The sequence below is a fragment of the Anas acuta genome, unplaced genomic scaffold, assembly GCF_963932015.1.
Source record: "Anas acuta unplaced genomic scaffold, bAnaAcu1.1 SCAFFOLD_177, whole genome shotgun sequence".
Classification (NCBI taxonomy): domain Eukaryota; kingdom Metazoa; phylum Chordata; class Aves; order Anseriformes; family Anatidae; genus Anas; species Anas acuta.
In genome coordinates this window covers 1-25,647 of record NW_027075993.1, presented here as the reverse complement: position 1 = coordinate 25,647, position 25,647 = coordinate 1, and the positions used below count along the sequence as shown (strand labels likewise).

Below are 25,647 nucleotides of genomic sequence, written 5' to 3'. Positions count from 1 at the left end.
GGGGAACCACCCCACAGACCCCCCCCCTTCCCCCCCTAGCCCCAAGGGAACCAAGGGTTTTGGGTGTCACTGGAACCACCCCACGGGCTCCCCTGGTGCCACCCCATAGGCCCCCTGCCCAAAGGGGTCTCCGTGACCCCCACAGCCCCCTGCCATTAACATCCCCACCCCCTTTGCCTCGCTGGGGTTCCCTGGGGAGCCGAGCAGGGCAGATGGGAGCCCAGATGCTCTCAGTTCCCCTGTGGGGGATCACGGGGGCAGAGAGGGGCATGACGGGAGCCCAGCCCCCCAGGGACACTTCAGGGAGGGGTACACCCACACCACCTGGGTCCCCAAAAACCTCTCCAGGACCCCTAAATGCCCCTCACTGCCCCCCCCCCCACGAGGCACCAGGAGGAGGCTGATAAGCTATCAGTAATTAACCATTAACTAAGCGACAGGTAGGACCCAGCATCCGTCCCTCCGCAGGCTGATAAGAACACAACTGATAAGGGGGAGTAGCGGGGGGAGACAGGGAGAAGGAGCACCAAGGGCACTCTGAGGGCACCTGGTCTTGGGAGGGACCCTGGTGTCTGGGAGCCCACCCTACTGCCCCCCCCCCCCCCAAGGGACGCAGGTGTCCCCCAGTGTCCCACACAAACCCCAGCTTCCTGCTCCCCCCCACCCCAATCCCAAAACCAAGGGGACCCCAACCCTAATTTCCAGGGGGACCCAGGCTCCCTGCTCCTCAGTGGGGCAGCCCCACAACCCTCTGCCCCCAGAGGATTCAGGGAGGAACACCTCAGGGAGCACAGGGGGCACCCAGGCATCCTGGCCCCCTGCCCCCAGCGTCCCTCCAAGGGGACCCGGGCACCCAGTGCCCCCCCACTGCAGGAGGGACCCAGGGCGAGGTCACCTTGAGGCGGTTCCCGGGGCTATAAAGGGAGGTCGGGAGCAGACTGGGAGCCACTGGGAGCTGCTGGGAGCCACCAAGAGCTGCCATGGGGAAGGAGGTGAGGGCTGGGGGGGGGCGGGAGACGTGGGGGAGATGGAGATGATGGAGATGGAGATGGAGATGATGGAGATGGGCCATGAGAAGGAAGAACGGATGGACAGAGGGATGGGTGGGTGGAGGGACAGACAGCAGGACACCTGGAGGGAGAGGAGGACGCAGGAAATGAGGGGAGAGATGGCAGTGGGATGCTGGAGGGGAGGGTGGAGGGACCACCCCCAACCCCAGCCGACCCTCTGACCCCCAACTCCTGACCCCCAGGAGAGCTACGAGCTGGGGCCACGGGGCCCGGCCGCCCCCAAAGCACCAAAGGGCCGTGGCCGCCGCAAGCAGGAGCGGCTGGAGGACATGAAGAAGGAGATGGATGTGGTATGGGGCACTGGGAGGGAACGGGAACCAGTGGGGGACACTGGTAAGGGGATGGGGAGGGTCAATGGAGGGCACTGGGAGGTCAACCGGTGAGACTGGGAGGTCAACACAGGTTAATGGGTCACTGGGCGGGACCGGGGGGGGGGGGGGGGGGGGGGCATTGGAGAGGACTGGGTCAAGGGTCAAGAGGGGACTGGGCAGGTCCATAGGGCACTGGTAGGGTCACTGGGCAATACTGGGAGACACTGGAGGACGCGGAGTCCAGGGGTCAGCACTGAGGCTGGTGCCCCTAGGATGACCACAAGCTCGAACTGCCCGACCTGGAGGCCAAGTACAGCACCAGCATCACCAAGGTGAGCAGCCCCCGGCCTATGACCCGTGCCGACCCTAACAACCCCATCACATTGACCCCAATCAGCCTCGTTGACCCTGCTGACCCCAAAACCCTTCAGCCCCCTTGATCAACCCCAAGACCCTCATGAGCCCTGTTGACCCCACCAACCCCACAACCCTTCAACCCCACAACCCCCACGCTCCCTGTTGACCTCACAGCCGTGCTGACCCCTCCAGGGCCTGGTGGGGGCGGTGGCGGCTGAGCGGCTGCTGCGGGACGGCCCCAACGAGCTGCGCCCCCCCCGGGGGACCCCAGAGTGTGTCAAGTTTGGGCGGCAGCTGGCCGGGGGGCTCCAGTGCCTGATGTGGGTGGCAGCGGCCATTTGCCTCATCGCCTACGGCGTGCAGGAGGGGCAGGGTGATCGCGGCAGCGCCGACAACGTACGCCTGGGGCAGAGAGCTAAGGGGGGGTGGCACCTGGTGGGGGGACACCTGGAAGCCAGGGGTCTTTGGGAGAGGGGAACGTGGGTGGCTTCAGGGAGTCCCCAGGTTCCTGGGACCTTCTGAATGCCTGGGTCCCTCTGTGGTGCTGGAGGGGGGGGGACTCCAGGGACCCTTTTTGGGGGGAGAATATGGGTTTCTGGGGCCCTCTGGAGGTGTAAGGACACCTGGGACCCTTTGGGGAGCTGGGACACCTTGAGGGCAGAGGGACATCTTGGTCCATCTTGACCAGGGAGATGCCTGGATCCCCTTGGTGGGGACGCCCGGACACTGGGGTCCTCACCACCTCTATGGGATGGGTTTTGGGAGGGGGGTCCCACTGTGGGAGCTGTCCTGTGGCCTGATCCTCTCTCCCTCACCCCCCCCCCAGCTTTACCTCGCCATCGCCCTCATTGCCGTCGTCGTCGTCACCGGCTGCTTTGGCTACTACCAGGAGTTCAAGAGCACCAACATCATCGCCAGCTTCAAGAACCTCGTCCCCCAGGTGAGGGGGGCGTACCCACGACCTGAACCCCTGAGGCACGCGATGGGACCCCGTCCCTCATCCCACGGGGTCCCTGTGTCAACCACAGCAAGCCACAGTGATCCGGGAAGGGGACAAGCTGCAGATCAACGCCAACGAGCTGGTGGTTGGGGACCTGGTGGAGATCAAAGGCGGGGACCGAGTGCCCGCAGACATCCGCATCATCTCTGCCCAGGGCTGCAAGGTGGGCGCGGGCACAGGGGCCAGACGGAGGGGAAATGGGCACCAGGAGGCCTGGGTTACCCTGGGCTGAGCCATGTGTTCCCCCCCCCCCCCTTCCCAGGTGGACAACTCGTCGCTGACGGGGGAGTCCGAGCCGCAGACGCGGTCACCCGAGTGCACCCACGACTCGCCCCTGGAGACCCGCAACATCGCCTTCTTCTCCACCATGTGCCTGGAAGGTGGGCCAGATGCCAGCCGGGCACCCCGTGTCCCAGCCGGTCCCCATCCTGACACCCAGGCTTCCCCTGCAGGGACGGCCACGGGGCTGGTGATCAACACGGGCGACCGGACCATCATCGGGCGCATCGCCAGCCTGGCCTCGGGCGTGGAGAACGAGAAGACGCCCATCGCCATCGAGATCGAGCACTTCGTCGACATCATCGCCGGCCTCGCCATCTTCTTCGGTGCCACCTTCTTCGTGGTGGCCATGGTCATCGGATACCCCTTCCTCCGTGCCATGGTCTTCTTCATGGCCATCGTCGTGGCCTATGTCCCCGAGGGGCTGCTGGCCACAGTCACAGTATGGCTTGGGGCGTTGTGGGAGGGGCTGTAGGGCAGCCTGGGCTGTGGGTGGGTCCCATGGGTGCTAGAGGGGACTGGGACTCCCCATGGATCCTCAGACATCCCATGAGACCCGGGAAGTCCCCGTGGGTCCATCACAAAATGTGGGGGCCATACGGGCCCAAGGGGTCCCCCATGGGTCTGTGGGTATCCAGTGCCCTCCAGGAGGTCCCTGTGGCTCCAGAAGCTCCAGAAGGTGCCTAGGATCACACGGGGGCTCGAGGACCTCCGGGGTTCCCCAGAGCCCTGACAGGGTGCCCCTGCCCCAGGTGTGCCTCTCACTGACGGCCAAGCGGCTGGCACGGAAGAACTGCGTGGTGAAGAACCTGGAGGCGGTGGAGACGCTGGGCTCCACCTCCGTGATCTGCTCCGACAAGACCGGGACCCTCACCCAGAACCGCATGACGGTGGCGCACCTCTGGTTCGACAACCAGATCCACACGGCCGACACCACCGAGGACCAGTCGGGTGAGCCGGGCGCCCCCACCTCCCCCTCCGTCCGGGCTGGGGACCCCCCCCACGGTGACCCACGTCCCCTCCACCAGGTCAGAGCTTCGACCAGTCGTCGGAGACGTGGACACTGCTGAGCCGCGTCGTCACCCTCTGCAACAGGGCCCAGTTCAAGGCTGGCCAGGAGAACGTCCCCGTGGCTAAGGTGGGGCCATGGAGGGGCCGTGGTGGGCTCGGTGGGCCCCGTGGGCTCGGTGGACCCCCATAGAGGACCCCACCAAGCCCCGCGCTCCCGCAGCGCGAGGTCATCGGTGACGCCTCGGAGACGGCGCTGCTGAAATTCGCCGAGGTGACGGTGGGGACGGTGTCGGAGGCGCGGGGACGCTTCCCCAAGGTGGCCGAGCTGCCCTTCAACTCCACCAACAAGTTCCAGGTGGGGACCCCACCCCGGGGCACCAAGGATAAGGGGGGATGGGGAGGAGAGGACGACTCCCCCGGGGCGCCGGTTGGGTGGAGGTGACCGGGAGGGGACCCCCTTGCAGCTCTCGGTGCATGCGGCGGGGGACCGCCAGCTGCTGGTGCTGAAGGGGGCCCCCGAGCGGGTGCTGGAGCGCTGCAGCACCGTCATGATCAAGGGGCAGGAGCTGCCGCTGGACGCCCAGTGGCGGGAGGCCTTCGAGGGAGCCTATGCAGACCTGGGGGGCCGCGGGGAGCGCGTCCTGGGTGAGTGGCGCCGGGGGGGGACGTGGGGGAGACTGGGGAGGGGTGCGGTGGGGTGTGGGGATAGCAGGGGCGTGGGGGGAGTTGGGGACATGGGGAGGATAGTGGGGTATTGGAGGGAGGGGGGGACGGAGGGGGATGTGGGGGGGAGTGGGGATGTGGGGAGAAATGGGGGGACATGGGGGAATGGGGGATGTAAGAGGACTGGGAGGGGAATTAGGGACATGGGGGGAGACGGGGGGACACGTGGACATAGTGGGACATGGAGGGAATGGGGGACATAATGGGGCTGGGGGGGGAACAGGGACATGGGGGACATGGGGACATAAAGGGGACGGGGAGGTAATGGGGGACATAACAGGGCTGGGAGGGGGACACAGGGACACGGGGAGGGAAACGGGTCGTGCTCCAACACCCCCCTGTCTCTGCCGTGTCCCCAGGGTTCTGCGCGCGCTGGCTGCCCGCAGGGACGGTGGCAGCGGGGACGGACCCCGAGGCGCTGCCCGAGGTGGCCGTGGGCCTCTGCTTCGCCGGGCTGGTGGCCATGATCGACCCCCCACGGGCCACCGTGCCCCGCGCTGTGCTCAAGTGCCGCACGGCGGGCATCAGGGTGGGACATGGGGACAGGGGGGTGGAGGGGATGGGGAGGGAAATGAGGACGGGGGAGGACATGGAGGGGACACGGGGGGGATGGGGGGGACACGGAGGGGATGGGGGGACACGGAGGGGACGTGACACGGAATGGACACGGGGATGGGGATGAGCGAGGAGATAAAGGGGAGGGGGGGAGATGGGGACAGGGGTGTGAGGGCACAGCAGGACCACGCCAGCGTCCCCCTTGTCCGTCCCCGCCCCCCCCCCAGGTGATCATGGTGACCGGTGACCACCCCATCACGGCCAAGGCCATCGCTGCCGCCGTCGGCATCATCTCAGAGGGCAGCGAGACCCCCGAGGACGTGGCGGCGCGGCTGCGGGTGCCCCTGGAGCAGGTGGACCCCAGGTGGGACCCGACGTCCCCAGGGGCATGGGGGGGGTGACGGGGGGAACCCCCAGACCGGGGAAACCCAGTGTCCGGTGTCCGCAGGCAGGCGCGGGCACGGGTGGTGACGGGGGCCGAGCTGGCTGGCATGGAGCCGGGCGTCCTGGAGGGGATCCTGCGCGCCCACCCGGAGATGGTTTTTGCCCGGACGTCCCCGCAGCAGAAACTTGTCATCGTGGAGAGCTGCCAGCGGCTGGTGGGGACACTGGGGGGGCACTGGGGACACGGGGGGGGTGTTGGGGAAGAGGGCGACACTGGGGACACGGGGACAACGCGAAGGCTTTGGGGGAGCTGGGGACGTTGCGTGGGTGCAGGGGCACTGGGAGGATATCGGGGGCACCCCAGCGCTCCCCCCCCTAAATTTCGTGTCCCCAGGGCGCCATCGTGGCGGTGACAGGGGACGGGGTGAACGACTCCCCGGCGCTGAAGCGCGCCGACATCGGGGTGGCCATGGGCATCGCCGGCTCCGACGCCGCCAAGAACGCGGCCGACATGATCCTGCTGGACGACAACTTCGCCTCCATCGTCACCGGCGTGGAGCAAGGTGGGACGCGGGACACACAAAAATGGGGGGGGGGGAGAGAGGCGGACTGACCTCCAGCTGACCCCGCTACCCCCCCCCCTGCGAAGGCCGCCTGATTTTTGACAACCTGAAGAAGTCGATCGCCTACACGCTGACCAAGAACATCCCCGAGCTCACGCCCTACCTCATCTACATCACGGCCAGCGTGCCGCTGCCGCTGGGCTGCATCACCATCCTCTTCATCGAGCTCTGCACCGACATCGTGAGTCCCCGCCGTCCCCCCCACCCCGTCTCACCCCCACCAGCCCACCCACGTCCCCAGTTTTCCCCCCCCCAATGCAGTTCCCCTCGGTGTCCCTGGCCTACGAGCGCGCCGAGAGCGACATCATGCACCTGAAGCCGCGCAACCCCCGGCGCGACCGCCTGGTGAACGAGCCCCTGGCCGCCTACTCCTACTTCCAGATCGGTGAGGGGGCGGCGGGGCCCGGACCCCCATCCCCCGGAGGTAGAGGGGGGGGGCGGGTTTTTGGGGGTGTGGGGGGCCCACGCCCAGCGTGCCCGCCGCCGTCCCCGCAGGCGCCATCCAGTCGTTCGCCGGCTTCACCGACTACTTCGTGGCCATGGCGCAGGAGGGGTGGTGGCCGCTGCTCTGCCTGGGGCTGCGCCCGCGCTGGGAGGACACCCACGAGCAGGAGCTGCAGGACAGCTACGGGCAGCAGTGGGTGCGTGCGGCCCCATTTGGCCCTATTTGGCCCTATTTGGTCCTATTTGGCCCTATTTGGCCCTATGTGGTCGCTGTTCAGCCCCATACAGCTCCATATGGCCCCCGTGTGGCCTCGTATGGTCTCTATACAGCCCCACACGGCCTCGTAGGTCCCCTATACAGCCCCCATATGACCTCATATGGACCCCATACAGCCCTACTTGGATCCCATACGGCCCTTTGTGGCCCCCCCATGTCCCCATATGGCCCCCATACAGCTGCTGTACACCCCATACAGCCCCATATGGCCCCATACAGCCCCTCATGGTCCTACACGGCCCCATACTGCCCCCACATGGCCCTATACAGCCCCATATGGATCCCATACAGCCCCCACACAGCCCTATACAGCCCCATATGGATCCCATACAGCCCCATACAGCCCTATACAGCCCCATATGGATCCCATACAGCCCTATACAGCCCCATATGGTCCCCGCTCGGCCCCCGCCCGACCCCGCAGTCTCCCCGCAGACCTTCGAGCAGCGCCGCTACCAGCAGTACACGTGCTACACCGTCTTCTTCATCAGCATCGAGATGTGCCAGATCGCCGACGTCCTCATCCGCAAGACCCGGCGCCTCTCCCTGCTGCAGCAGGGCCTCTTCCGGTGCCTACGGGGGGGCTACGGGGACCCCCCCGGCACCCATGGGTGCTATAGGGGCCCCCGTTTTACACCCACCCCCTGTGTCCCGGCAGGAACCACATCCTGGTGATCGCCATCGTCTTCCAGGTGTCCATCGGCTGCTTCCTCTGCTACTGCCCCGGGATGCCCAACATCTTCAACTTCATGCCCATCCGGTGGGCCCCCCCGTCCCCCCCCCGTCCCAAAAAAATACCAAACAGGCCCCCCCCTGAGCGCCCCCTCCCCGCAGGTTCCAGTGGTGGTTCGTGCCCATGCCCTTCGGCCTCCTCATCCTCATCTACGACGAGATCCGCAAGCTGGGAGTGCGGCGGCACCCAGGGAGTCAGTCCCCCCCACCCCCCAGGGGTCCTATGCCCCCCCCAGGGGTTCTGGACCCCCCCCTTGGGGTCCCAGGACCCCCCCCCTCACCCCCTTTTTACCCCCCAGGCTGGTGGGACCGCGAGCTCTACTACTGAGGCTGCTGCCCTGCAAGGGGAATGGGGGGGGGGTCTCTGCCCCCACCTCCATCCCCCCCAGGACACTCAGAACCCCCCCCACAACACCAGGACGCCCCCCAGGACTCCAGGACCCCCCCCAGGGACAGCGGGACCCACCCCAGGACTCCAGGACCCCCCCACCAGGACATCAGGACCCCCCCCCCAAAAACCTGGGACCTCACCCCCAAAAAAATGTACCCCCCCCCCCAATTGTGACAATAAAGGAGTCGGGGACACCGCGGGCTTTATTCAGGGGGGGGGCAGGAGGGGCACCAGCAGCCGCAGCGCCCCCAGCCCCAGCGCCGCTGCCCCCAGCGCCCGCACCCCCAGCGCCCCCCAGGGCCCCAGCGCCAGCGCCTGCCCCACCCACCTGTGGGAAAAAAAGGGGCGGGGCCTCAGTGGGGCACGCCCCCTCCGGGGGGGCAAGGCCCCGCCCATCCCCACTGAGGCCCCTCCCAGAGTCAACTTGGAAGCCACACCCCCTCCCTCAAGCCCCGCCCCCTTCCCCGAGCCCCGCCCCAGGACCCCTCCCCTCTGGAGACAAGCCCCGCCCACTTCCAAGGGACCACCCACCCCCAGCATAAGCCCCACCCACACCCAAATAAGCCCCGCCCACCCCGATAAGCCCCGCCCACCCCTTCAGCCCCTCCCCGTCTCTCCCCTGGGTCCTGCCCCCCCTTGTAGCCCCTCCCCCTCGTGGCACCGCCCCCTTGTAGCCCCTCCCCTTTTAGCCCCGCCCCATTGTGGCCCCGCCCATCCCGAGGAAGCCCCACCCGTTTCTCCCCCATGTTCTGCCCCCTTGTAGCCCCTCCCCCCTTGTAGCCCCTCCCCATTTGTAGCCCCTCCCCCTTTGTAGCCCCTCCCCTTGTAGCCCCTCCCCCTTGTAGCCCCTCCCCCCTTGTAGCCCCTCCCACCCGGTGAGGAAGCCCTCGTAGGCGGCGGCCACCAGGAGCCCCCCCAGGGGCAGGCGCAGGCGGGGGGGGAGGTCGTGGCGCCCCGAGGCCCAGAGCAGCGCCGCCGCTGCCACGTGGCGCACCTGGGGGGGGGGGGCAACGTCACTGGGGGGGGCAATAAAACCCCCCAGGGGCAATAACAACCCCCCCAGGGCAATAAAACCCCCCAGGGGCAATAACAACCCCCCCTTGGAGCAATAACACCCCCCCTTAAGGACAATAGCCCCCCCCCCCCCAAAGGCAATAACACCCCCGGGGGCAATAACCCACCCCGCTTAAGGAAAACAGCCCCCCCCCAAGGACAACAGCCCCCCCATAAAGGCAATAACCCCCCCCAGGGAACGCTTTCCCCCACACACACACTTTGCCCTCCCCATTTGCCCCTTCCTGGGGCAGATCCCCCGCAATAAAAGGGGATTCCTGCCCCCCACCCAAAAAATACCCCCCCCCCTTTACCAGGCTGATGTTGGAGTCCAGCCCCATCTGCACGTGGCGCCAGTCGAACTCGATGCCGCGCGCCCCCACCCACAGCGGGACGCAGCTGGGGGGGGGGCAAAAACCTCAAAAACGGGCCCAACCCCCCCCCAATCCCCTACAGCCCCCCCCAATCCCCTATAGCCCCCCCCCAATCCCCTATAGAACCCCCCACTTCTCCTGAATCCATCACAGATCCCCCTATAGGGGTCCCCAGGTCCCTATAGGTGACCCCCACCCCCTCCAAAAGGCCCTGTATTGTCCTACGGGCGCCTATAGGCACCAAAATCCCCTATAGACCCCCCCCCAGCCCTCCAACCCTCCCTATAGCCCCCTCCCCCCCCCTCCTGTAAGACCCCCACACCCCCCTCCAACCCCACCCATCCCCTATAGCCCCCCATAGGGTCCCATACCCCCCCCCGAGCCCTATAGATGTCCATACGTCCCCGTAGCCCCCCCCCCAGACCCCCCCCCACGTACCGGGAGGTGAGCAGCTCGGCCGTGGCCCAGCCCATGGCGGCCACCAGGATGCGGTGCTCCCCCTTCCCCGCACCCCTGCCCAGCGCCAGCTGCAGCCCCCCCAGGTCGGCCACATCCACCGTGGCCTTCAGGAACTCCTGGAGGGGGGGGGGACACCCAAAATATAGCGTATGGGGGGGCACAGCGCCCCTATAGCCCCCCCTCCCCCCAGACTTACCCCCACCAGGTCGTAGCCGCCCGAGGGACCCTCCCAGGTGGGGAAGAAAGTGGCCAGGAACAGCATCTGGGGGGGAAGGGGGAAATGGGGGGGTTGGGGGGGTCCCAAAATTCGGGGGGGGTCCCCCAAGTCCCCAGGGACCCCCCCAGGGACCCCCACCCAAGGGTGCCGGGCTCACCTTCCCCAGCTGCACCAGCAGGTAGGTGGCCCCCGCCTGCACGCAGCGCCAGAAGGCGCTGTACTCCGAGCTGCAGGACCAGTAAATACCAGTAAATCCCAGTACGTCCCAGTGCTCCCCGGTAACAGCCCCCCGCCAGCCCTCCCAGGAGCCCCCCCAGGATGCCCAGTTCCCCCCAACGCCCTCACTTTCCCTCTCCGGTGCATCCCAGTTCAGCCGTCTGCCCCTCCCTGTGTAGCCCAGCGTCCCCAGTTTGCCCCAGTCTCCTCCCAGTATGCTCCAGTCCTACAACACCCCTACTCGCACTTCCCAGTTCCCCCTCCCAGGGCACCCCAACCTTCCCCAGTGCCCCCCAGTCCCCTCTAATTCCCCCCTCCAATCCCTCCCAGTACAACCCAGTGTCCCCCAGTCCCTCCCCACTCCCTCTCAGCTGCTTCCCAGTATGCCCCAGTCCCTCCTGGTCCCCCTCCTGTGCTCCTTCCCCCCTCCCAGTACAACCCAGTCCCTCCCAGCCCCTTCTCAGTCCCTCCCAGGCCTTCCCCAGTCCATTCCACCCCCCTCAGTAAGGCCCAGAGCCCCCCAGTCTCTCCCCAGTCCCTTCCCAGTGCCTCCCAGTCCTCTCCCAATAAGGCCGAGCGCCCTCCAGTCCCCTCCTAGTAAGACCAAGTGCCCCCAAGCCTTCCCCAGTCCCCTCCCAGTGCCCCCCAGTCCCTCCCAGTCCCTCCCAGCGCCCCCCAGTCCCCTCCAGTGCCCCCCAGTCCCCTCCCAGTGCCCCCTAAGCCTTCCCCAGTCCCTCCCACTCCCTTCCAGCGCCCCCCAGTCCCCTCCCAGTCAGGCCAGTCCCTCCCAGTGCCCCCAGTCCCCTCCCAGTGCCCCCTAAGCCTTCCCCAGTCCCTCCCACTCCCTTCCAGCGCCCCCAGTCCCCTCCCAGTCAGGCCCAGTCCCTCCCAGTGCCCTCCAGTCCCCTCCCAGTGCCCCCTAAGCCTTCCCCAGTCCCTCCCACTCCCTCCCAGTCCCCCCCAAGCCTTCCCCAGTCCCTCCCACTCCCTCCAGCGCCCCCCAGTCCCCTCCCAGTCAGGCCCAGTCCCTCCCAGCGCCGCCCAGTCCCCCACGCACAGCCCGCTGCACTTGTAGGTGATGAAGTATGGGCAGTAGGCCAGGGCGAAGCAGTTCCCGAAGTGGAACAGGGTCATGGCGCCGGGCACGCGCCGGGCACCGCCACCGGCCGCGGGGACGCGCACGGGGACGCGCCGCCCCCTCCCCCTCCCCTGCCCGCGCGGGGCACGGCGGGAAGGCCCCGCCCCCCCCCCCCCCGCGGGACTACAACTCCCAGCGCGCCCCGCGCCGCCGCCACGCCCGCGGTGACGTCACGCGCCCCCCACGCAGCGAGGCCACCCCCCCGCTGTGAGACCACGCCCCCAGCAAGTCGGTATCCGCAGCAACGCGGCGCCACGCCCCTCCCGTGAAGCCACGCCCCCTCCTGCAAGGCCACGCCCCCTCCTGCAAGGCCACGCCCCTCCCTCGAGGCCACGCCCCCCAGGCAGCACCAGCACCACGCAGGACACGGTCTCGGGTGGGAGCTTTATTGGGGGGGGGGCTGGGGACGGGATGGGGACACGGGGACACCAGGGGGGTGCCCCAGTGACAGCGGGGACTCAACTGGGGCATACTGGTGACACTGGGGACACGAGTGGGGGGTCACGGTGACACTGGGGACATGAGTGGGGGCATACTGGTGACACTGGGGACACGACTGGGGGCATACTGGTGACACTGGTGACACAACCAGGGGGTCACGGTGACACCATCGGGGTGCCACAATGACCCCACCAAGGGGATGCGGTGACACCGGGGCCACCGTGACACGAGTGGGGGGGGCGGGGACATGGGGACACGAGGGGGGTGTCCCGGGGACTGGGGGGGGTCCTGGTGACGGCAGGGACACGGTGACAGGGACACGGTGACAGGGACACGGTGACACGGCGACGCTCAGATCTCCCGGGAGTAGATGTGGCTCAGCAGGTCGGCCACGCGGTTGCTGTACCCGTACTCGTTGTCATACCTGTGGGGGGGGGGGGGACACAAGGGACAACGTCACACACCTCGGGGGGGGGGACACAAACCCGGTGCCACCCCTCGGGGACACTGGGGGACGCACCACGCCACCAGCTTGACGAAGTTGTCGCTCAGGGCGATGCCGGCGGCGGCGTCGAAGATGGACGAGTGGCTGTCCCCCACGAAGTCCGACGACACCACCTGGGGACGGCGGCGTCACCCTCAGGGGGGGGTCCCCAACGTCCCCAAATTTCCGCCCCCCTTTGTCCCCAAACGCTGTCCCCAACCTGGTCCTCGGTGTAGCCCAGGATCCCGGCCAGCGGCCCGGCGGCCGCGCGCTTGACGGCGTCCTTGATGTCCCCGTAGGAGGCGGGGGTGGCCAGGCGGCACGTCAGGTCCACCACCGAGACGTCGGCCACCGGCACGCGGAACGCCATCCCCGTCAGCCGCCTGGGGACACAGCGGGGACAACAGGGACATGGTGGGGTGGCACCCGGAGTGACACCTCGGGGAGCTCCGGGGAACAGGGGCTGCACCCTTGGGACACCTTGGGGACATGGTGGCACCTCCAGGACACCCAAAGGACCCTGTGACACCTTGGGGGACACCCTGGGGACACCCCAGGGACCCTGTGACACCCTGGGGACACCCCGGTGACACCCCAAAGCCCCCAGGATGAGCACCCCGTGGCCGTCAGCCCCCCAGCAGCACCACGGCGGTGGCGGGGAGGTGGCCAGAGGTGCCAAGGAGGGGACAGGGAGGGGACAGGGGGGTGACAGGAGGGGACAGGGGGGGACGGGGGGTGACAGGGGGGACACGCACCCGTTGAGCTCGGGGATGACCTTGCCCACGGCCTTGGCGGCGCCGGTGGCGGCGGGGATGATGTTCTGGTGGGCGCCGCGGCCGTCGCGCCACGCTTTGCCCGAGGGCCCGTCCACCGTCTTCTGGGTGGCCGTGTAGGCGTGCACCGTGGTCTGGGGACACGGGGACACGTCGGGGGACACGGGGACACGTCGGGGGACCCGTCCCCACCCCGGGGGACCCGTCCCCACCCCCGTGACCCGCTCACCATCAGCCCCTCGACGATGCCGAAGTTGTCGTGGATGACCTTGGCCAACGGCGCCAGGCAGTTGGTGGTGCAGGAGGCGTTGCTGGGGGGGGGACACACGAGTCACCACGGGGACGCCGGTGTCCCCAAGGTGTCCCCAAAGCGTCCCCCCCCCCCTCACCTGACCACCGGCATGGTGGCGGGGTCGTAGGCGTCCTCGTTGACCCCCATGACGAACATGGGGGCGTCAGGGGAGGGGGCGCTGATCACCACGCGCCGCGCGCCGCCCTGCAGGTGGGCCTGGGGGGGGACAGGGGGGTCACCGACGTGTCCCCGAGGGCCACCACCTTGTCCCCAAGGGCCACCAAACCCCATCCTTGATGGCCACCAAACCCCATCCCCGAGGGCCACCAGCTCCTGTCCCCAGAAGGTGCCCCCCCCCGTCCCCCAGGGCCACCAAACCTTGTCCCCAGAGGCTGTCTCCCCCCCCCCCCCAGTGTCCCTGTGTCCCCCCCCCGGTGACACTCGCCGAGGCCTTGTCCACGGTGAGGAAGACCCCGGTGGACTCCACCACGTAGAGGGCGCCGGCATCACCCCAGGGGATCTCGCTGGGCTTCATGCTGGGGACAGAGGGGACAAGGGTGGTGACACTGGGGGGGGGACACACCCAGGGACCCCCCCTCCCTCCCCCAAAATCCCTGGGGCATCTCTGACCCCCCCACACACATCCCCCTGCCCCACCCAAGGGTGCTGGTCTCGGTGTCACCCCCTCCCCAGGGGGACACTACCCCCACCACCCCCTTGTGACCCCCCCCAATGTCCCCAACCCCCCCCCCATGTCCCCAAAGCCCCCCCCCCACTGCAAGACCCTCCTCCCGGTGTCCCCCCCCAGCACCCACCCCCATGTCCCCCAGCCCCTCATCCTCCCCCGGAGGTGTCCCCAGCTCCCCCCCAATGTCCCCAGAGCCCCCCCAATGTCCCCAAACCGCCCCCCCGTGTCCCCAACCCCCCCCCACCACTGGAAGACGCTGATCTCGGCCCCGTCCACCACCAGCTTCCCGTCCTCTGCCTTCACCTCGCCCCCGAAGCGCCCATGGGTGGAATCGTACTTGAACATGTACACCTGGGGGGGGGCAGTGTTAATTAGAGGGGGTGTGTTAATTGGGGGGGGGTCCCCACAGCCCCCCCCAGGCCCCCCCTCACCATGTAGTTGAGGTCGATGAAGGGGTCGTTGATGGCCACCACGCGCAGCCCCTTCTCCAGGCAGGCGCGCAGCACCAGGCGGCCGATGCGGCCGAAGCTGCAGTTAATTAACACGGGGGGGGGTTAATTAATTAATGAGGGGGGCAACTGGGTAATTAAGGAAAGGATTTAAACGAGGAGAAAGGAAAAAAGTTTGTTAGGAGGAGGGACAAGCAGAGAGAAGTGGGGTTAATGGAGAGTAAAGGTGGGTAGGGAGTAGTGAGGGGGGGTTAATTAGTAGTGGGGGGGGTAATTAGTAGTGGGAGGGGTTAATTAGCAGCTGGGGGGGGTTAATTAGCAGCTGGGGGTCTTACCCATTGATGCCGATGGTGAGCTCTGCCATGGTGACTGCCTGCGTGCCCCTGGGGGGGACGACAAGGGGGGGGGGGTGACACCGCGGTGCCCCCCCGCCCCCCCCCCCCCCCCGGCTCTAAGCCCCTGATCGGCTTTGAGCAGTGGCAGATGGCACCGGGGGGGGGTGGGGGGGGGGACACACGCTCGGTGTCACCGCTGTGCCATTGGGGGGGGGAGGTTGGGGGGGGATGGATGCAGTGCTGACGTCACGGGGGGGGCGGGGGGGGGCATGAGGCTGCTCCGCACGTCCGCCACTGCCAGGGAGGGGGGGGGACAGGGGACGGGGGGGGGGACGCAGCGACCTTGCCCCCTCCCCTTCCACTTTCTCTTGGTCCTCAAAGTCCCCCCCCAGCCCCAGCTCCCCCCGAGGACCCCCCCCAAATGTTTCCATTCCCCCCTCCCCTTTTGCCCCCCCCCCCGGTGTCACTCGGTCCCCAAAGTGCCCCCCCACCCCCAGCTCCCTCTGAAGACCCCCCCCAAATGTCCCCATCCCCCCCCCCCAAATTTCCATGTCCCTCACTGGACCCCCCCCTCCAAAACTCCCTCCCAACTCCTCCCCCAGCCCCTGCCCCCCCCTAGAGCCCCCCCCCACCCCTCGCCCCCCCATCCCAAAGCCCCCCCCAAAAAAACTTCCCCCCCCCAAAACCCCCCTAACTTCCCCAGAACCCCCCCAGGCTCCTCAACAACCCCCCCCAACCCCAATTACCCCTCACGGCCCCCCCTTCACGGCCCCAATTTTTCCCCCTTCGGCCCCAATTTTGCCCCTCCCAGCCCCAAATTCGCCCCCCCCAGCCCCGCCCCCCCCCCACCTGCGCCGCCCCCTTCCCGCGCCGCCGGGCGTCGAATGCGGCGCCGCCGCCGCGCCTCCCCCTTTTATACCCTCTGGCCACGCCCCCTGCCGGGCCCGGCCACGCCCCCTCTCCCCGGCCGGCTCCTTCTGCGCCTGCGCGGGGCCGGGTAGGGGGGAGAGGGGCGGGGCTGCTTCACGCGCCGCGGCACGCGCTCGGCGCTCCCCCCCCCTCCCCCCTACCCTCGCGCATGCGCAGAGCGGGACCCGCGGCGCCCCGCAGCACGGGGAAGGGGGGAGGCGTGATGTAACGGGGGGCTGTGACGTCATGGGGCGGCGTGACGTCATGGCGGGGCGCGAGGCAACGCAGCAGGGCCTGAGGCAGCTGCAGGGGGGCGGTGAAACTGCAAATAAGGGTGCGGGGGGGGGGGGGGGCTGCAATGCAATGCAGGGCGCAAAGCAACGCAAATAAAACTGCAAAGTGCAATGCAGTGGTGCAAATGCAGGTGCAGGGTGCAATGCTACAATGCAAATAAAGCTGCAGGCGGGTGATGCTGCAATGCAATGCAGGGTGCAATGCAATGCAAATAAAGCTGCAAGGTGCAACAAAGCGGTGCAAGTACAGCTGCAGGGTGCAAAGCAGCCGTGCAATGGAGCTGCAGGGGCGCGACACTGGAGCATGTTGCAGCAAGCTGAATTCAGCTGACAGGGTGCAATGCAGCTGCAGGGTGCAATGCAATGCAAATGCAGCTGCAGGGCTGCAAGGTGCAGTGCAGCGCTGCCGTGCAGCCCCACGGTGCAGCAGCAGCACCCGGCGCTGCCGCGTGCCCCGGTGCATGCGGTGCTGATGCGATGCCGCCAGCCAGGCCCCGCCCCCTCCCCCCCCCCCCCTTTCGCTGACCTCCAAAAATTGCCAAGTCACCACCGGGGGGGGGGGGGCACAGCACATCCATCACCCCCCCCCCCCCTTCCAAAACCAGGCGCCAGCTCGTTTTTCTTCTAAAACCTTTATTTTGTACAAAGCCCTGAGTGGGGGGGTGGGGGGGCACCCCCAAAAAGGCACTTAAAAAAAAGTAAAATAGCCCCAGAAGATCCCAGCCCCCCCCAGGGACACTGGGACCCCCCCCCCACCGCGCCGGCACGGGGGGAGGGGGGCGATGAGACCCCGGTGTCTTGCAGGGGGGGAGGGACCCCAGACATCCTTGGGGGGGGGGGGGGGGGGGGCAGCATCTTCCCTTCACACCACCAGGCTCTCACGGCTCATGGCATCGTTCTGGGGGGGGCAGACATTAAGGGGGGGGTCAGTGGAGGAGGCTGAAACCCCAACAAACTCCCCAGACCCCCCCCCATAGTTCAACCCCCCCCCACAGTTCAAGGACCCCCCCCCACATACCCCAAAACGCCCCCAAACCCCCTAAAAAAGAGCCTCCACCCACCCCCCCCCACACACAAAAAAAATCCACCTCCATACAACCCCCCCCCAGCACCCATGGGAGCCCCCCCCTCACCTTCCGGAGACGCCGGGGGGGTCCGGGGGGACCCACAGGGGGAAGGCGGGGGAGGGGTGCAGCCCCCCCCAGGAGATCGTCACGGGAACGGGAGCGGGGCCGGGAGGGGGGCGGCGAGCCCCCCCTGGAGCTCCCCAAATCTTCGACCGAGTGCCAGCGGCCCCGGGGTGGGGAGCGGCTGCGGGGGGGGACACGGGGCGCCCCCGGGGGGGCCCAGGCATCAGGGGCCTCGTGCAGGGAGCTGATGTCACTGGGGGCACCTGGGGGGAGAGATTTTTGGGGAAAAAATGTGTTTTTTGGGGGGGGGGTAAATGGTCAAGAGCAAGGATTGATGTCTTTGGGGAGGGGGGGAACAAAGAAAATAGGGACAAGGAAAAGGAATATTTGGGGTGGGGGGTAGATCCTGGGGGCAAATGGGTCCCTTGGGGAGGCAACTGCCCCCCCCAGGCTCCCAATTGCCCCCCCCCCCAAAATCAACCTACCTGCCCCCGACGGGGGGTAGCGGCCGTGGGGCTCGAAGGCGTTGAGCTCATCCTCGAGGTAGCGCAGGACCCGCATGGAGGGGGGGGCCGCAGGGGGGGCTGCGGGGACTGGGGTCAGGGGAGGGAAATTATGGGGGGGTGGGGGACAGGACCCAGGAGTCCAGCCCCCCCCCCCAAGAAATACACGCACAGGTCACCCATCCAGCCCCGCAACGCGGGCCGACCCTGCTTAGCTTCCCACCCCGCTCAGGGGCCCAGTGACAGGCAAAGACCCCCCCCATAAATCACCCCCAAATGATTGGCAGCTGTCAATCATCCCCAAAATGATTGACAGCTGTCATTTAACCCCCCAATTTTACCTGATCCGAGGTTGCTGTCGGTGTCACGCAGCAGGGGCACCTGGGAGCTGTGACCGCTCACTGGGGGGGAGGATTGGGGGGGTCAGCGAGCCCCCAAAATGAGGGGGGGCCACTACTGACCCCCCCCAGCACCCCAAAATTTTGGGGAGGGTCCCACGATTGTCCCCCACACCCCCCCCACCACTCACCCGAGGCGCCACTGTAGCCGTAGCCGTTGCCGATGGGTCCCAGGGCTATGGCAGGTGGGGGGGGACCCTTGGGGGGGGCGGCATAGAGCCCCCTGTAATCGCTGCCGGCCCCCGAGGTGGCCGCCTTCCCCGCCAGGTACACTGCGGGGGGGGGGCAGGGGGTGAGCCTGGGCGTCCCCCCCGAAAAAAAAAATCACCCAGGACCCCCCCCAGAAAGGGATCGAGGTGTGCAAGAAGCCCCCAACTCCCCCCACCCCCCAAAAAGGGAACCAGGCACCCAGAAGCCCCCCCCACAAATAAAAGGGGAATGGGGATACCCCAAAAGCCCCCCCCCAGAAACACAAGGAGAGCTGCGCAGACCCCAGGAACCACAAAAGCCCCCCAAGTTGAGGGCCCCCCCCAAAAAAGAGATCAAGGCATGCAAGAAGCCCCTGTCCCCCCCCTAAATGACCCCAGGCACCCAGACCCCCCCCCCCAAATAAAAAAACAAGGACCTCCAGGTGGACCCCAGGACCCCAAAAAGCCCCCCCAGAGGTCGAGGGACCCCCCCAGAAGTCAAAGGACCCCCCCCAAAAGGGATAAAGGTGTGACCCCCCCAAAAAGAAAGGCATCAAGGCATGCGAGAACCCTTCTCATCCCCCCGAAAAGCACCTGGGCACCCAGAAACCCCCCCAAAAAACCCCAAAACCCCTGCGCAAACCCCCCCAACCCCCCCCCCCAATGCCTCAAGGACCCCCCCCGGCAAAAAACTCACGGGCCTCGGGCAGCAGCAGCGCTGGGGGCAGCAGGGGCAGCGCACGAAGCAGCAGCAGGTGTGGGGGCAGCACTGGCACCAGCACAGCCCCAGCACCAGCGCCACCAGCGCCGCCCCCAGCAGCACCAGCACCACGAAGAGCCAGTCTGGGGGGGAGGGGGGGGGTCACGGGGGGGTCCCCGATATCCTGAGACCCCCCCGGTGCCCCCCAAATCCTCCCCCCTAAAAAATAAAAGGGGGTCCCCGGAGGCCTGGGTCCCCGTTACCTGACTGGGTGCCCGGCAGGGGGGGCTCCGGGAGGGAGGCTGCGGGGCACAAGGGACACGGGGGGGGGGGTCACTGCAGACCACCCCCACCCCAAAAAGGACCCAGGCATCCGGGGGGGCCCCATGCACCCCCCCCAGTGCCCTAAACCCACCCCAATCCACCCCCCAGCGTCCCCTTCCCAGTGCTCCCAGTGCCACCCAGTGCGCCCCAGCGCTCCTTTTCCCACCGTTCCCAGTCCCTCCCAGTTTCTCCCAGTCCCCCCCAGTGCCTCACCCAGCACCACCAGTTCGGCCACGGCCTCGTTGTTGCCCTCCAGGTCCTGTGCGGAGGTGACGGTGCAGATGTAGACCCCGCTGTCCCCCCACGCCGCCGGGCCCAGGCTCAGCTCCGCTCCTATAACAGGGGGGGGGCACCCGGATCACACCCCTCCCACCACCCTTGGGTGCCCCTGACCCCCCCAAGGACACCCAGGGGCCCCCCCACGTGCCCAAAGTCCCCCCAGAAGTCTTTTGGGGGGGGGGTTCCAACCCCGTATCACCCCTCAGGTCCCCACAACCCCTTCATAAACCCCCATAAAACCCCCCTGGTGCCCCCCAACCCCCAAATAAAGCCCCCCCGGTGCCCCCCCCCCCCAAAATAAGAAGCCCCCCCCCACCGTCGGTGATGGTGACGCTGCGGCCCTGGTAGAAGTCCCCGAGGGTGACGGCGTTGCCCTGCTTGGTGGCCACGATGCGGACGGTGCGGGAGGCGTCGGGGCAGGCGCTGGCCGCGTCCCAGTCCTGGGAGGAGGAGGGGGCGGCCGAGGAGCTGCCCCCCCCCGCCGAAAAAGCCGAGGTGGAGCCGCAGAAGGATTTGTACTTCCAGGTGACGATGGGGGGGGCGCTGGCCGTGCTCTGGTAGCTGCAGCGCAGCACCACGGGCTGGAACAGCAGAGCCACCGTGCTGGGGTTCGACACCCACACCTGCATGCCCGCCGCCGGGCCTGGGGGGCAAAGGGGGGAGAAATTATTTGGGGAGGGGTTAGATTTATTTTTGGAGGGGTTACGTTTATTTTTCGGGGAATAAATTTATATTTGGGGGGGTAAATTTATTTTTTGGGGGGTGCCGAGGGTGCCCAGCACCCCCCCATCCCGTTACGCCCCCCCTCCCACGCTTTAATTAGTCCCTAAATGATCAAGTGTAGCCTCAATCGATCTCCAACTGCCCCCCCGGGACCCCCCCCAGCACCTCAATTGCCCCCCAGATCAATAATTGCCCCCTCAGGACCCCCTCCAACCCCATAATTGCCCCCTCAGCCCCATAATTGCCCCCCCTGACCCACAATTGCCCCCTCAGGACCCCCCACAGCCCCTCAATTGCCCCCCCAGATGCACAATTGCCCCCTCAGGACCTACCCCAGCTCCATAATTGCCCCCCAGGCCCCTCATTTACCCCCTTAGGGCCCCCCCAGACCCATAATTACCCCCCTCAGCCCTTCAATTGCCCCATCAATTGCCCCCCAGCCACTCAATTGCCCCCTCGGGGGCCCTCCCAGTTCCTTATTTGCCCCCCCAGCCCCACAACTGCCCCCCCAGGACCCCTCCCAGCCCCATAATTGCTCCCCCAGGACCCCCCCAAGCCCCTCAAGTGCCCCCTCAGACCCACAATTGCCCCCCCAGGACCCCTCCCAGGTCCATAATTGCCCCCAAAGCCCCACAGTTGCCCCCCCAGACCCCCCCCAGCCCCACAATTGCCCCCCCCATACCCCCCCCAGCCCCACAGTTGCCCCCCCAGACCCCTCCCAGCCCCATAATTGCCCCCCCGGCCCCACAATTGCCCCCCCAGACCCCTCCCAGCCCCTCAATTGCCCCCCCAGCCCCACAATTGCCCCCCCCCAGCCCCACAACTGCCCCCCCGGCCCACCGGGCAGCCAGGCGGCGCCCAGCAGCGCCAGCAGCGCCGGGAGGGCGGCGGCGGCGGCCATGATGGCGGCGGGCCCGGGGGCGATGGCGCCGCCAGGTGCGGCCGGGCCGGGCCATGTCGCGACACGGGGGGGGGAGTCACGACCCGTAGGTGGCTCCCAGCCGGAATCGATAAGAGAACACCCCCCCGATCACGATATGGAGGGGTCCTAAAGCCCCCGGAGGGTCCCATTGCGGGGCGGGGAGGGGGAGAAGCTGGCGGCGAGACCCTTCCCGCACAGCTCGCCCCCCCCCGGCAGCACCGCGGTGGTACGGTCCAGGTGCCCGCGCGGCCCCGCCTCGGGCAGGTGCCCACGTGACGCGGGCCAGGTGGGAGCTACCAAACCGGCGGCGGGGGGGGATGGGGAGAGAATAACGGGCAACAAATCCCTCCCTGCCCCTTCTCCGGCGCTGCAAGACCCCTTCCCACGCGTCAAATACTCAATTAACCCCTCAGCGTTAATTACGGGGGATAAGAGGGGGCTTGGGGGCGCTGTGTGTGTGAGGAGGGTCCTAAACACCCCTAGTTCCGCAGTGGTTTGGCCCGAGCTGCCCTGAGGGGAGATGAAGGGGGGGGGGGGGGAAATGCCCCAAGGGGGGGCAAAAAAGTGTTGGGGGGGGTAAAAAGGCAGTGGGGGGGGTAAAAAGTACTTGGGAGGGGTAAAAAGGACCTTGAGAGGGGGTAAAAAGGCCTTTTGGGGTGAAAAAAAGGCATTTTGGAGGGGTAAAACGGCAGCTGGGGGTAAAAAAACACACTGGGGGGGGCATAAGAGGCCCGTGGGGGGGTAAAAAGGGCCCTGAGGGGGGTAAAAAGGCACCTGGGGGCATTAAAAGGCCGCTTTGTGGGTAAAAAGGGCCCCGAAGGGGTTAAAAAGGGCCCAGAAGGGGGTTAAAAAGAATCCTGGGGGGGTTAAAAGGGCCCTGAGGGGTAAAAAGGGCCATGGAGGGGGGGGTTAAAAGGTCCCTGGGGGAAGTAAAAATGCCCCTGGGGGAGAAAAAGGGCCCTGAGGGGGTAAAAAGGGTCCTGGGGGGTAAAAAAAGCCCTTAGGGGGGATAAAAAGGACCCAGGGAGAGTTTAAAAGGCCCTGGGGGGTAAAAATGCACGGGGAGGACCCCGTTCCCAGCTCCCAGTTGCCCCCAGTGCTCCCAGTTGCCTCCAGTGGGGCACAAAAGGGTTGACGGAGCCCCCCCAGCACCCGAGGCCGCTGCTGGGGGGGGAGGTGACGGGGTGACAGGGTGACACAGCCCCGGGCGGGCCCCAGGCGTGGGGTGGCCCTGCCCCCCCCCCCCCGGCCCCCCTCCCACCCCTATATATCCACTGCCACCGGCCCCCCCCCCGGCCTCACAGCCGCCACCCGGCCGCCTGGGTCCCCTCCCGGCCACCGGTGTCCCCCGGGACAGCCACAGCACAGCGGTAAGAGCCCGGGGGGGGCCCTGCGGGGGGGCTTTGGGGGTCCCCAGTGCCCCTATGGGGTCCTTTTGGGTGCCTTCGGGGACAGCGGGGGGGGGTTGGGGATAATCAGGGGGGTGGGGGTAGATATTGGGGGGTATTGGGGACAAGGGGGGGGCTTGGGGACAAGCTGGGTGGGTCCTGGGGTGGGGTCCCGTCCCCTGGGGGTGGCAGCGAGCCCCCCGATGCCCTGGTCCTGGGCACCCAGGTGGCTGCCCCCCCTCCACTTCCCCCCCCCCCCTTTTTCCTCCCCCCCCCTTGGGGGTGACATCAGCTTGGGGACAAATGTCCCCTTGTTGGGCCAGTGGCACCGCCAGGCTCCCCGGGTGGCCCCGAGCCAAGGATGTGCCGTGCCACCACCCCCCACAAGTCCCCAATGTCCCAAGGGGGGGCCCTGTGACCCCCCCACACCCCAAAAAACACCACCAGGTCCCCAAATTGCCACCCCCCCCCCCCCATGTCCCCAAGGGACCCCCTGCCACCCCCTGGGGACACGCAGGTCCCCATTGAGCCCTGGGGACCCAGCCCCGGGAGGGGTCACCCTGGGGACCTGGGGGGCACAGAGGGGACACGGGGGGGACACAGAGGTCCCTTTGTCCCTTGGGCTGTGGGGTGACACCGGTGGCACGTCAAGAATTCGCGTGGGGCAGCGTGGGGGGACCCCGAGGAGGGGACGTGGGGGGATGAGGGGACACGGGGGGACACGGGGGGACAAGGGGGGACACTGGGGGGGCACAGGGACACGCGGGGGGGGCCGTGCCTGGCGCTGTCACCCGCCCCAGCGCCGCCTGGGACCGCTGGGGACAATGGGGACAATGGGGCCGGGAGGGGACAATGGGGGCCGGGGACAACAAGGGACAATGGGGGACAGCGGGTGGATGATGGGGGGACAGAGAGCTGGGGGGGGACACAATGGGGACACTGTGGGACTTGGGGGGGACGTTGGGGACGTGGGGGTCACTCTGTGTCCCCCCCCAGCCCCCCCCATGGCGCCCACTGGGGTCGCGTCCCTGCCGGTGGCCCTGCTGCTGCTGCTGCTGCCCCCAGGTACGGGGACTTTCTTTTTTTTTTGGGGGGGGGGGAACCCCGATATTGAACCTCGGGGACCCCGGGGGAGGTTTGGAACCCCCTTAGAAGGCCGAGGGGACACTGAGGACCCCGTAAATGGACCCAGGGACACCGGGGACACTGTTAGAGGGTGGAAGGGGGCACTGGGGACCCTATAAATGGTCCCAGGAGACATTGGGGACCCCCTTAGCAGCCCCAGGGGGCATTGGGGACCCTATTAGTGGTCCTAGGGGACCCTGGGGACCCCACTACCTGTCCCAAGGGACACTTGGGGACCCCCTTAGCAGCCTCAGCAGATGCTTGGGGACCCCATTACCAGAGCAGGGGGCACTGGGGACCCCTTTAGCACCCCCAGGACCTTCTAGGGACCCCATTACCGTCCCCAGAGGACACTCAGAGACCCCCCACCCTTTTTTAGGGACGCGGGGGGGCTCGTGGGCCGCCTGGATGCCGCCGGCGGTGGCGGGGCTGGAGGGGACGTGCGTGGTGCTGCCGTGCCGCTTCGAGTACCCCGAGGAGCTGCGCCCCGCCGCCGTGCACGGCCTCTGGTACTTCGGCAGCCCCTACCCCAAAAGCTACCCCCCCGTGGTGGCCCGCTCGCGCCCCGCCGCCGTCCACGAGAGCTTCGCGGGGCGCGCCGAGCTCCTGGGGGACACGGGGCTCCGCGACTGCTCCCTGCGGCTCTGGCGCCTCAGCCCCGAGCTGGCCGGCAAGTATTACTTCCGAGGGGACCTGGGGGGGTACAACCAGTACAGCTTCTCCGAGCACACCACGCTGGAGGTGCTGGGTGAGTTGGGGGGGGGCGTTGGGGGGCGTTCAGGGGGTGGGGAGGGGGTTTGGGGGGAGTTCAGGGGGTGGAGAGGGGGTTTGGGGCCAGGGAAATGGTGGGGAGGGGGCTTGGGGAGGGAGCTTGGGGCCAAGGAGACAGTGGGGAGGGGGCTTTGGGCCAGGAAAATGGTGAGGATGGGGCTCAGGGCTGGGAAAATTGTGGGGAGGGGGCTTGGGGAAGGGATTTGGGGTTGGGGAAAATGATGGGGAGGGGGCTCGGGGCTGGGAAAACCATGGGCAGGGGGCTCGGGGCTGGTTCCACTCCCCCCCCAGCAGCAGCCCCACGTGCCCCCACCCCCTCCCAGCCCCCTCTGACCCCCCTCCCCACCCACGGGGGTCTCTCTCCCCATTTTTCCCCCCCCCCAGCCCGCCCAGTGCTGGAGGTGCCCCCCGAGGTGGTGGCGGGCGCCGAGGTGGAGCTGCGCTGCCGGGTCCCCGACAACTGCCCCCGAGCTGCCCCCGCTGCTGGGCTGGGAGGGGGCCGAGGGGCTGGAGGGGGCGGCGGGGAGCGAGGTGAGGGAGGACGCGGGGGGGGCCCGAAACCTCCTGGGCCTCCTCCGCTTCCGCCCCCGCCGCGAGGACGGCGGCCGGCGCCTGGGCTGCAGCGTGGCCTTCGCCAACACCTCGCTGGCCTTCGAGGACAGCGTGGCCCTGGACGTGCAGTGTGAGTGGGGCTGGGGGGGCTGGGGGGTGGGGGGGGGGCACCCGTGGGTGCTGGCGGGCTGGGGGTTGGGGTTTGGGGTGGTGGAGGGGGGAGAGAGGAGGGGGGAGGGGGTTGGGGGGTGTTGGCAGCCGTGGGGGGCTGGTGGGGAGGGGGCGCTGCTGGAGGGGGGTGATGGGGTGGGGGGGTACTGGGGGGGTGGGAGGGGTCCTGGGGTGGTCCTGGGGTCCCTTGGGTGC

The 25,647-nt window shown here is 67.8% G+C and overlaps 5 protein-coding genes across 9 annotated transcripts; 2 read left to right on the top strand and 3 right to left on the bottom strand.

The window, feature by feature from the left end:
• Positions 1–34: 34 nt before the first annotated feature.
• On the top strand, positions 35–8,342 carry ATP4A (ATPase H+/K+ transporting subunit alpha). 2 transcript variants are annotated; one of them, XM_068668306.1, is made up of 23 exons: positions 35–440; positions 1,253–1,360; positions 1,654–1,713; positions 1,931–2,134; positions 2,565–2,678; positions 2,767–2,901; positions 3,001–3,118; positions 3,191–3,459; positions 3,770–3,968; positions 4,046–4,155; positions 4,249–4,383; positions 4,493–4,673; positions 5,111–5,280; positions 5,534–5,670; positions 5,755–5,905; positions 6,085–6,253; positions 6,340–6,494; positions 6,575–6,698; positions 6,809–6,954; positions 7,470–7,603; positions 7,693–7,794; positions 7,869–7,960; positions 8,066–8,342. In XM_068668306.1, the coding sequence occupies exons 2-23, from the start codon at positions 1,340–1,342 to the stop codon at positions 8,092–8,094; spliced, it is 2,955 nt and encodes a 984-aa protein (XP_068524407.1). In that variant the 5' UTR covers positions 35–440; positions 1,253–1,339; the 3' UTR covers positions 8,095–8,342. The 2 variants fall into 2 exon arrangements, with proteins under 2 accessions (XP_068524407.1, XP_068524406.1); XM_068668305.1 differs by lacking the exon at positions 35–440 and adding an exon at positions 456–992.
• TMEM147 (transmembrane protein 147) lies at positions 8,343–11,706 on the bottom strand. Its single transcript, XM_068668318.1, has 7 exons — positions 11,534–11,706; positions 10,418–10,487; positions 10,240–10,305; positions 10,023–10,159; positions 9,525–9,609; positions 9,030–9,151; positions 8,343–8,485 (listed from the first exon to the last, which is right to left on the bottom strand). Exons 1-7 carry the CDS (start codon positions 11,608–11,610, stop codon positions 8,365–8,367), a joined length of 678 nt encoding a protein of 225 aa, XP_068524419.1. The 5' UTR covers positions 11,611–11,706; the 3' UTR covers positions 8,343–8,364.
• Positions 11,707–11,986: 280 nt separating this feature from the next.
• LOC137848814 (glyceraldehyde-3-phosphate dehydrogenase 2) lies at positions 11,987–16,018 on the bottom strand. 3 transcript variants are annotated; one of them, XR_011091533.1, is made up of 12 exons: positions 15,926–16,018; positions 15,077–15,124; positions 14,724–14,820; positions 14,537–14,643; positions 14,050–14,140; positions 13,702–13,820; positions 13,542–13,623; positions 13,295–13,446; positions 12,760–12,922; positions 12,576–12,673; positions 12,126–12,479; positions 11,987–12,095 (listed from the first exon to the last, which is right to left on the bottom strand). XR_011091533.1 is itself a non-coding variant. In XM_068668311.1 (11 exons), exons 2-11 carry the CDS (start codon positions 15,103–15,105, stop codon positions 12,407–12,409), a joined length of 1,011 nt encoding a protein of 336 aa, XP_068524412.1. In that variant the 5' UTR covers positions 15,106–15,124; positions 15,926–16,018; the 3' UTR covers positions 11,987–12,406. The 3 variants fall into 3 exon arrangements, 1 of the variants encoding a protein (XP_068524412.1); XR_011091534.1 differs by having other exon boundaries at positions 11,987–12,126; positions 12,160–12,479; XM_068668311.1 differs by having other exon boundaries at positions 11,987–12,479.
• Positions 16,019–16,891: 873 nt separating this feature from the next.
• LOC137848817 (lipolysis-stimulated lipoprotein receptor-like) lies at positions 16,892–21,899 on the bottom strand. 2 transcript variants are annotated; one of them, XM_068668315.1, is made up of 9 exons: positions 21,364–21,899; positions 20,117–20,443; positions 19,735–19,854; positions 19,461–19,499; positions 18,441–18,581; positions 18,253–18,312; positions 17,894–18,001; positions 17,412–17,671; positions 16,892–17,176 (listed from the first exon to the last, which is right to left on the bottom strand). In XM_068668315.1, the coding sequence occupies exons 1-9, from the start codon at positions 21,422–21,424 to the stop codon at positions 17,141–17,143; spliced, it is 1,152 nt and encodes a 383-aa protein (XP_068524416.1). In that variant the 5' UTR covers positions 21,425–21,899; the 3' UTR covers positions 16,892–17,140. The 2 variants fall into 2 exon arrangements, with proteins under 2 accessions (XP_068524416.1, XP_068524418.1); XM_068668317.1 differs by lacking the exon at positions 19,461–19,499 and having other exon boundaries at positions 21,364–21,897.
• Positions 21,900–22,685: 786 nt separating this feature from the next.
• MAG (myelin associated glycoprotein) lies at positions 22,686–25,437 on the top strand (the record flags this gene model as incomplete). Its single annotated transcript, XM_068668319.1, is given in 5 exon segments — positions 22,686–22,815; positions 23,830–23,898; positions 24,338–24,706; positions 25,114–25,193; positions 25,195–25,437. Coding segments are annotated over 4 exon segments (753 nt in total), but the record flags the coding sequence as incomplete, so codon positions are not given.
• Positions 25,438–25,647: the final 210 nt, after the last annotated feature.

Bases quoted from the DNA above. Each gene is read 5' to 3' on its own strand.
- ATP4A (XM_068668305.1), top strand. The intron at 3,460-3,769 runs GTATGGCTTGGG...CCCCTGCCCCAG, and splicing joins GGCTGCTGGCCACAGTCACA to GTGTGCCTCTCACTGACGGC. The intron at 4,156-4,248 runs GTGGGGCCATGG...GCGCTCCCGCAG, and splicing joins AGAACGTCCCCGTGGCTAAG to CGCGAGGTCATCGGTGACGC.
- TMEM147 (XM_068668318.1), bottom strand. From the start codon at position 11,610: ATGACCCTGTTCCACTTCGGGAACTGCTTCGCCCTGGCCTACTGCCCA. The intron at 9,610-10,022 runs GTACGTGGGGGG...CCCCCCCCCCAG, and splicing joins GCCGAGCTGCTCACCTCCCG to CTGCGTCCCGCTGTGGGTGG. The intron at 9,152-9,524 runs GTAAAGGGGGGG...CCCCCCCCCCAG, and splicing joins TGGACTCCAACATCAGCCTG to GTGCGCCACGTGGCAGCGGC.
- LOC137848814 (XM_068668311.1), bottom strand. From the start codon at position 15,105: ATGGCAGAGCTCACCATCGGCATCAATGG. The intron at 14,644-14,723 runs GTGAGGGGGGGC...GCCCCCCCCCAG, and splicing joins TCATCGACCTCAACTACATG to GTGTACATGTTCAAGTACGA. The intron at 12,923-13,294 runs GTGCGTGTCCCC...CTGTGTCCCCAG, and splicing joins GTCATCCCCGAGCTCAACGG to GCGGCTGACGGGGATGGCGT.
- LOC137848817 (XM_068668315.1), bottom strand. From the start codon at position 21,424: ATGGCCGCCGCCGCCGCCCTCCCGGCGCTGCTGGCGCTGCTGGGCGCC. The intron at 19,500-19,734 runs GTGAGGCACTGG...TGTGCCCCGCAG, and splicing joins GGCCGAACTGGTGGTGCTGG to CCTCCCTCCCGGAGCCCCCC. The intron at 18,002-18,252 runs GTAAAATTGGGG...CCCTGACCCCAG, and splicing joins CGACAGCAACCTCGGATCAG to TCCCCGCAGCCCCCCCTGCG.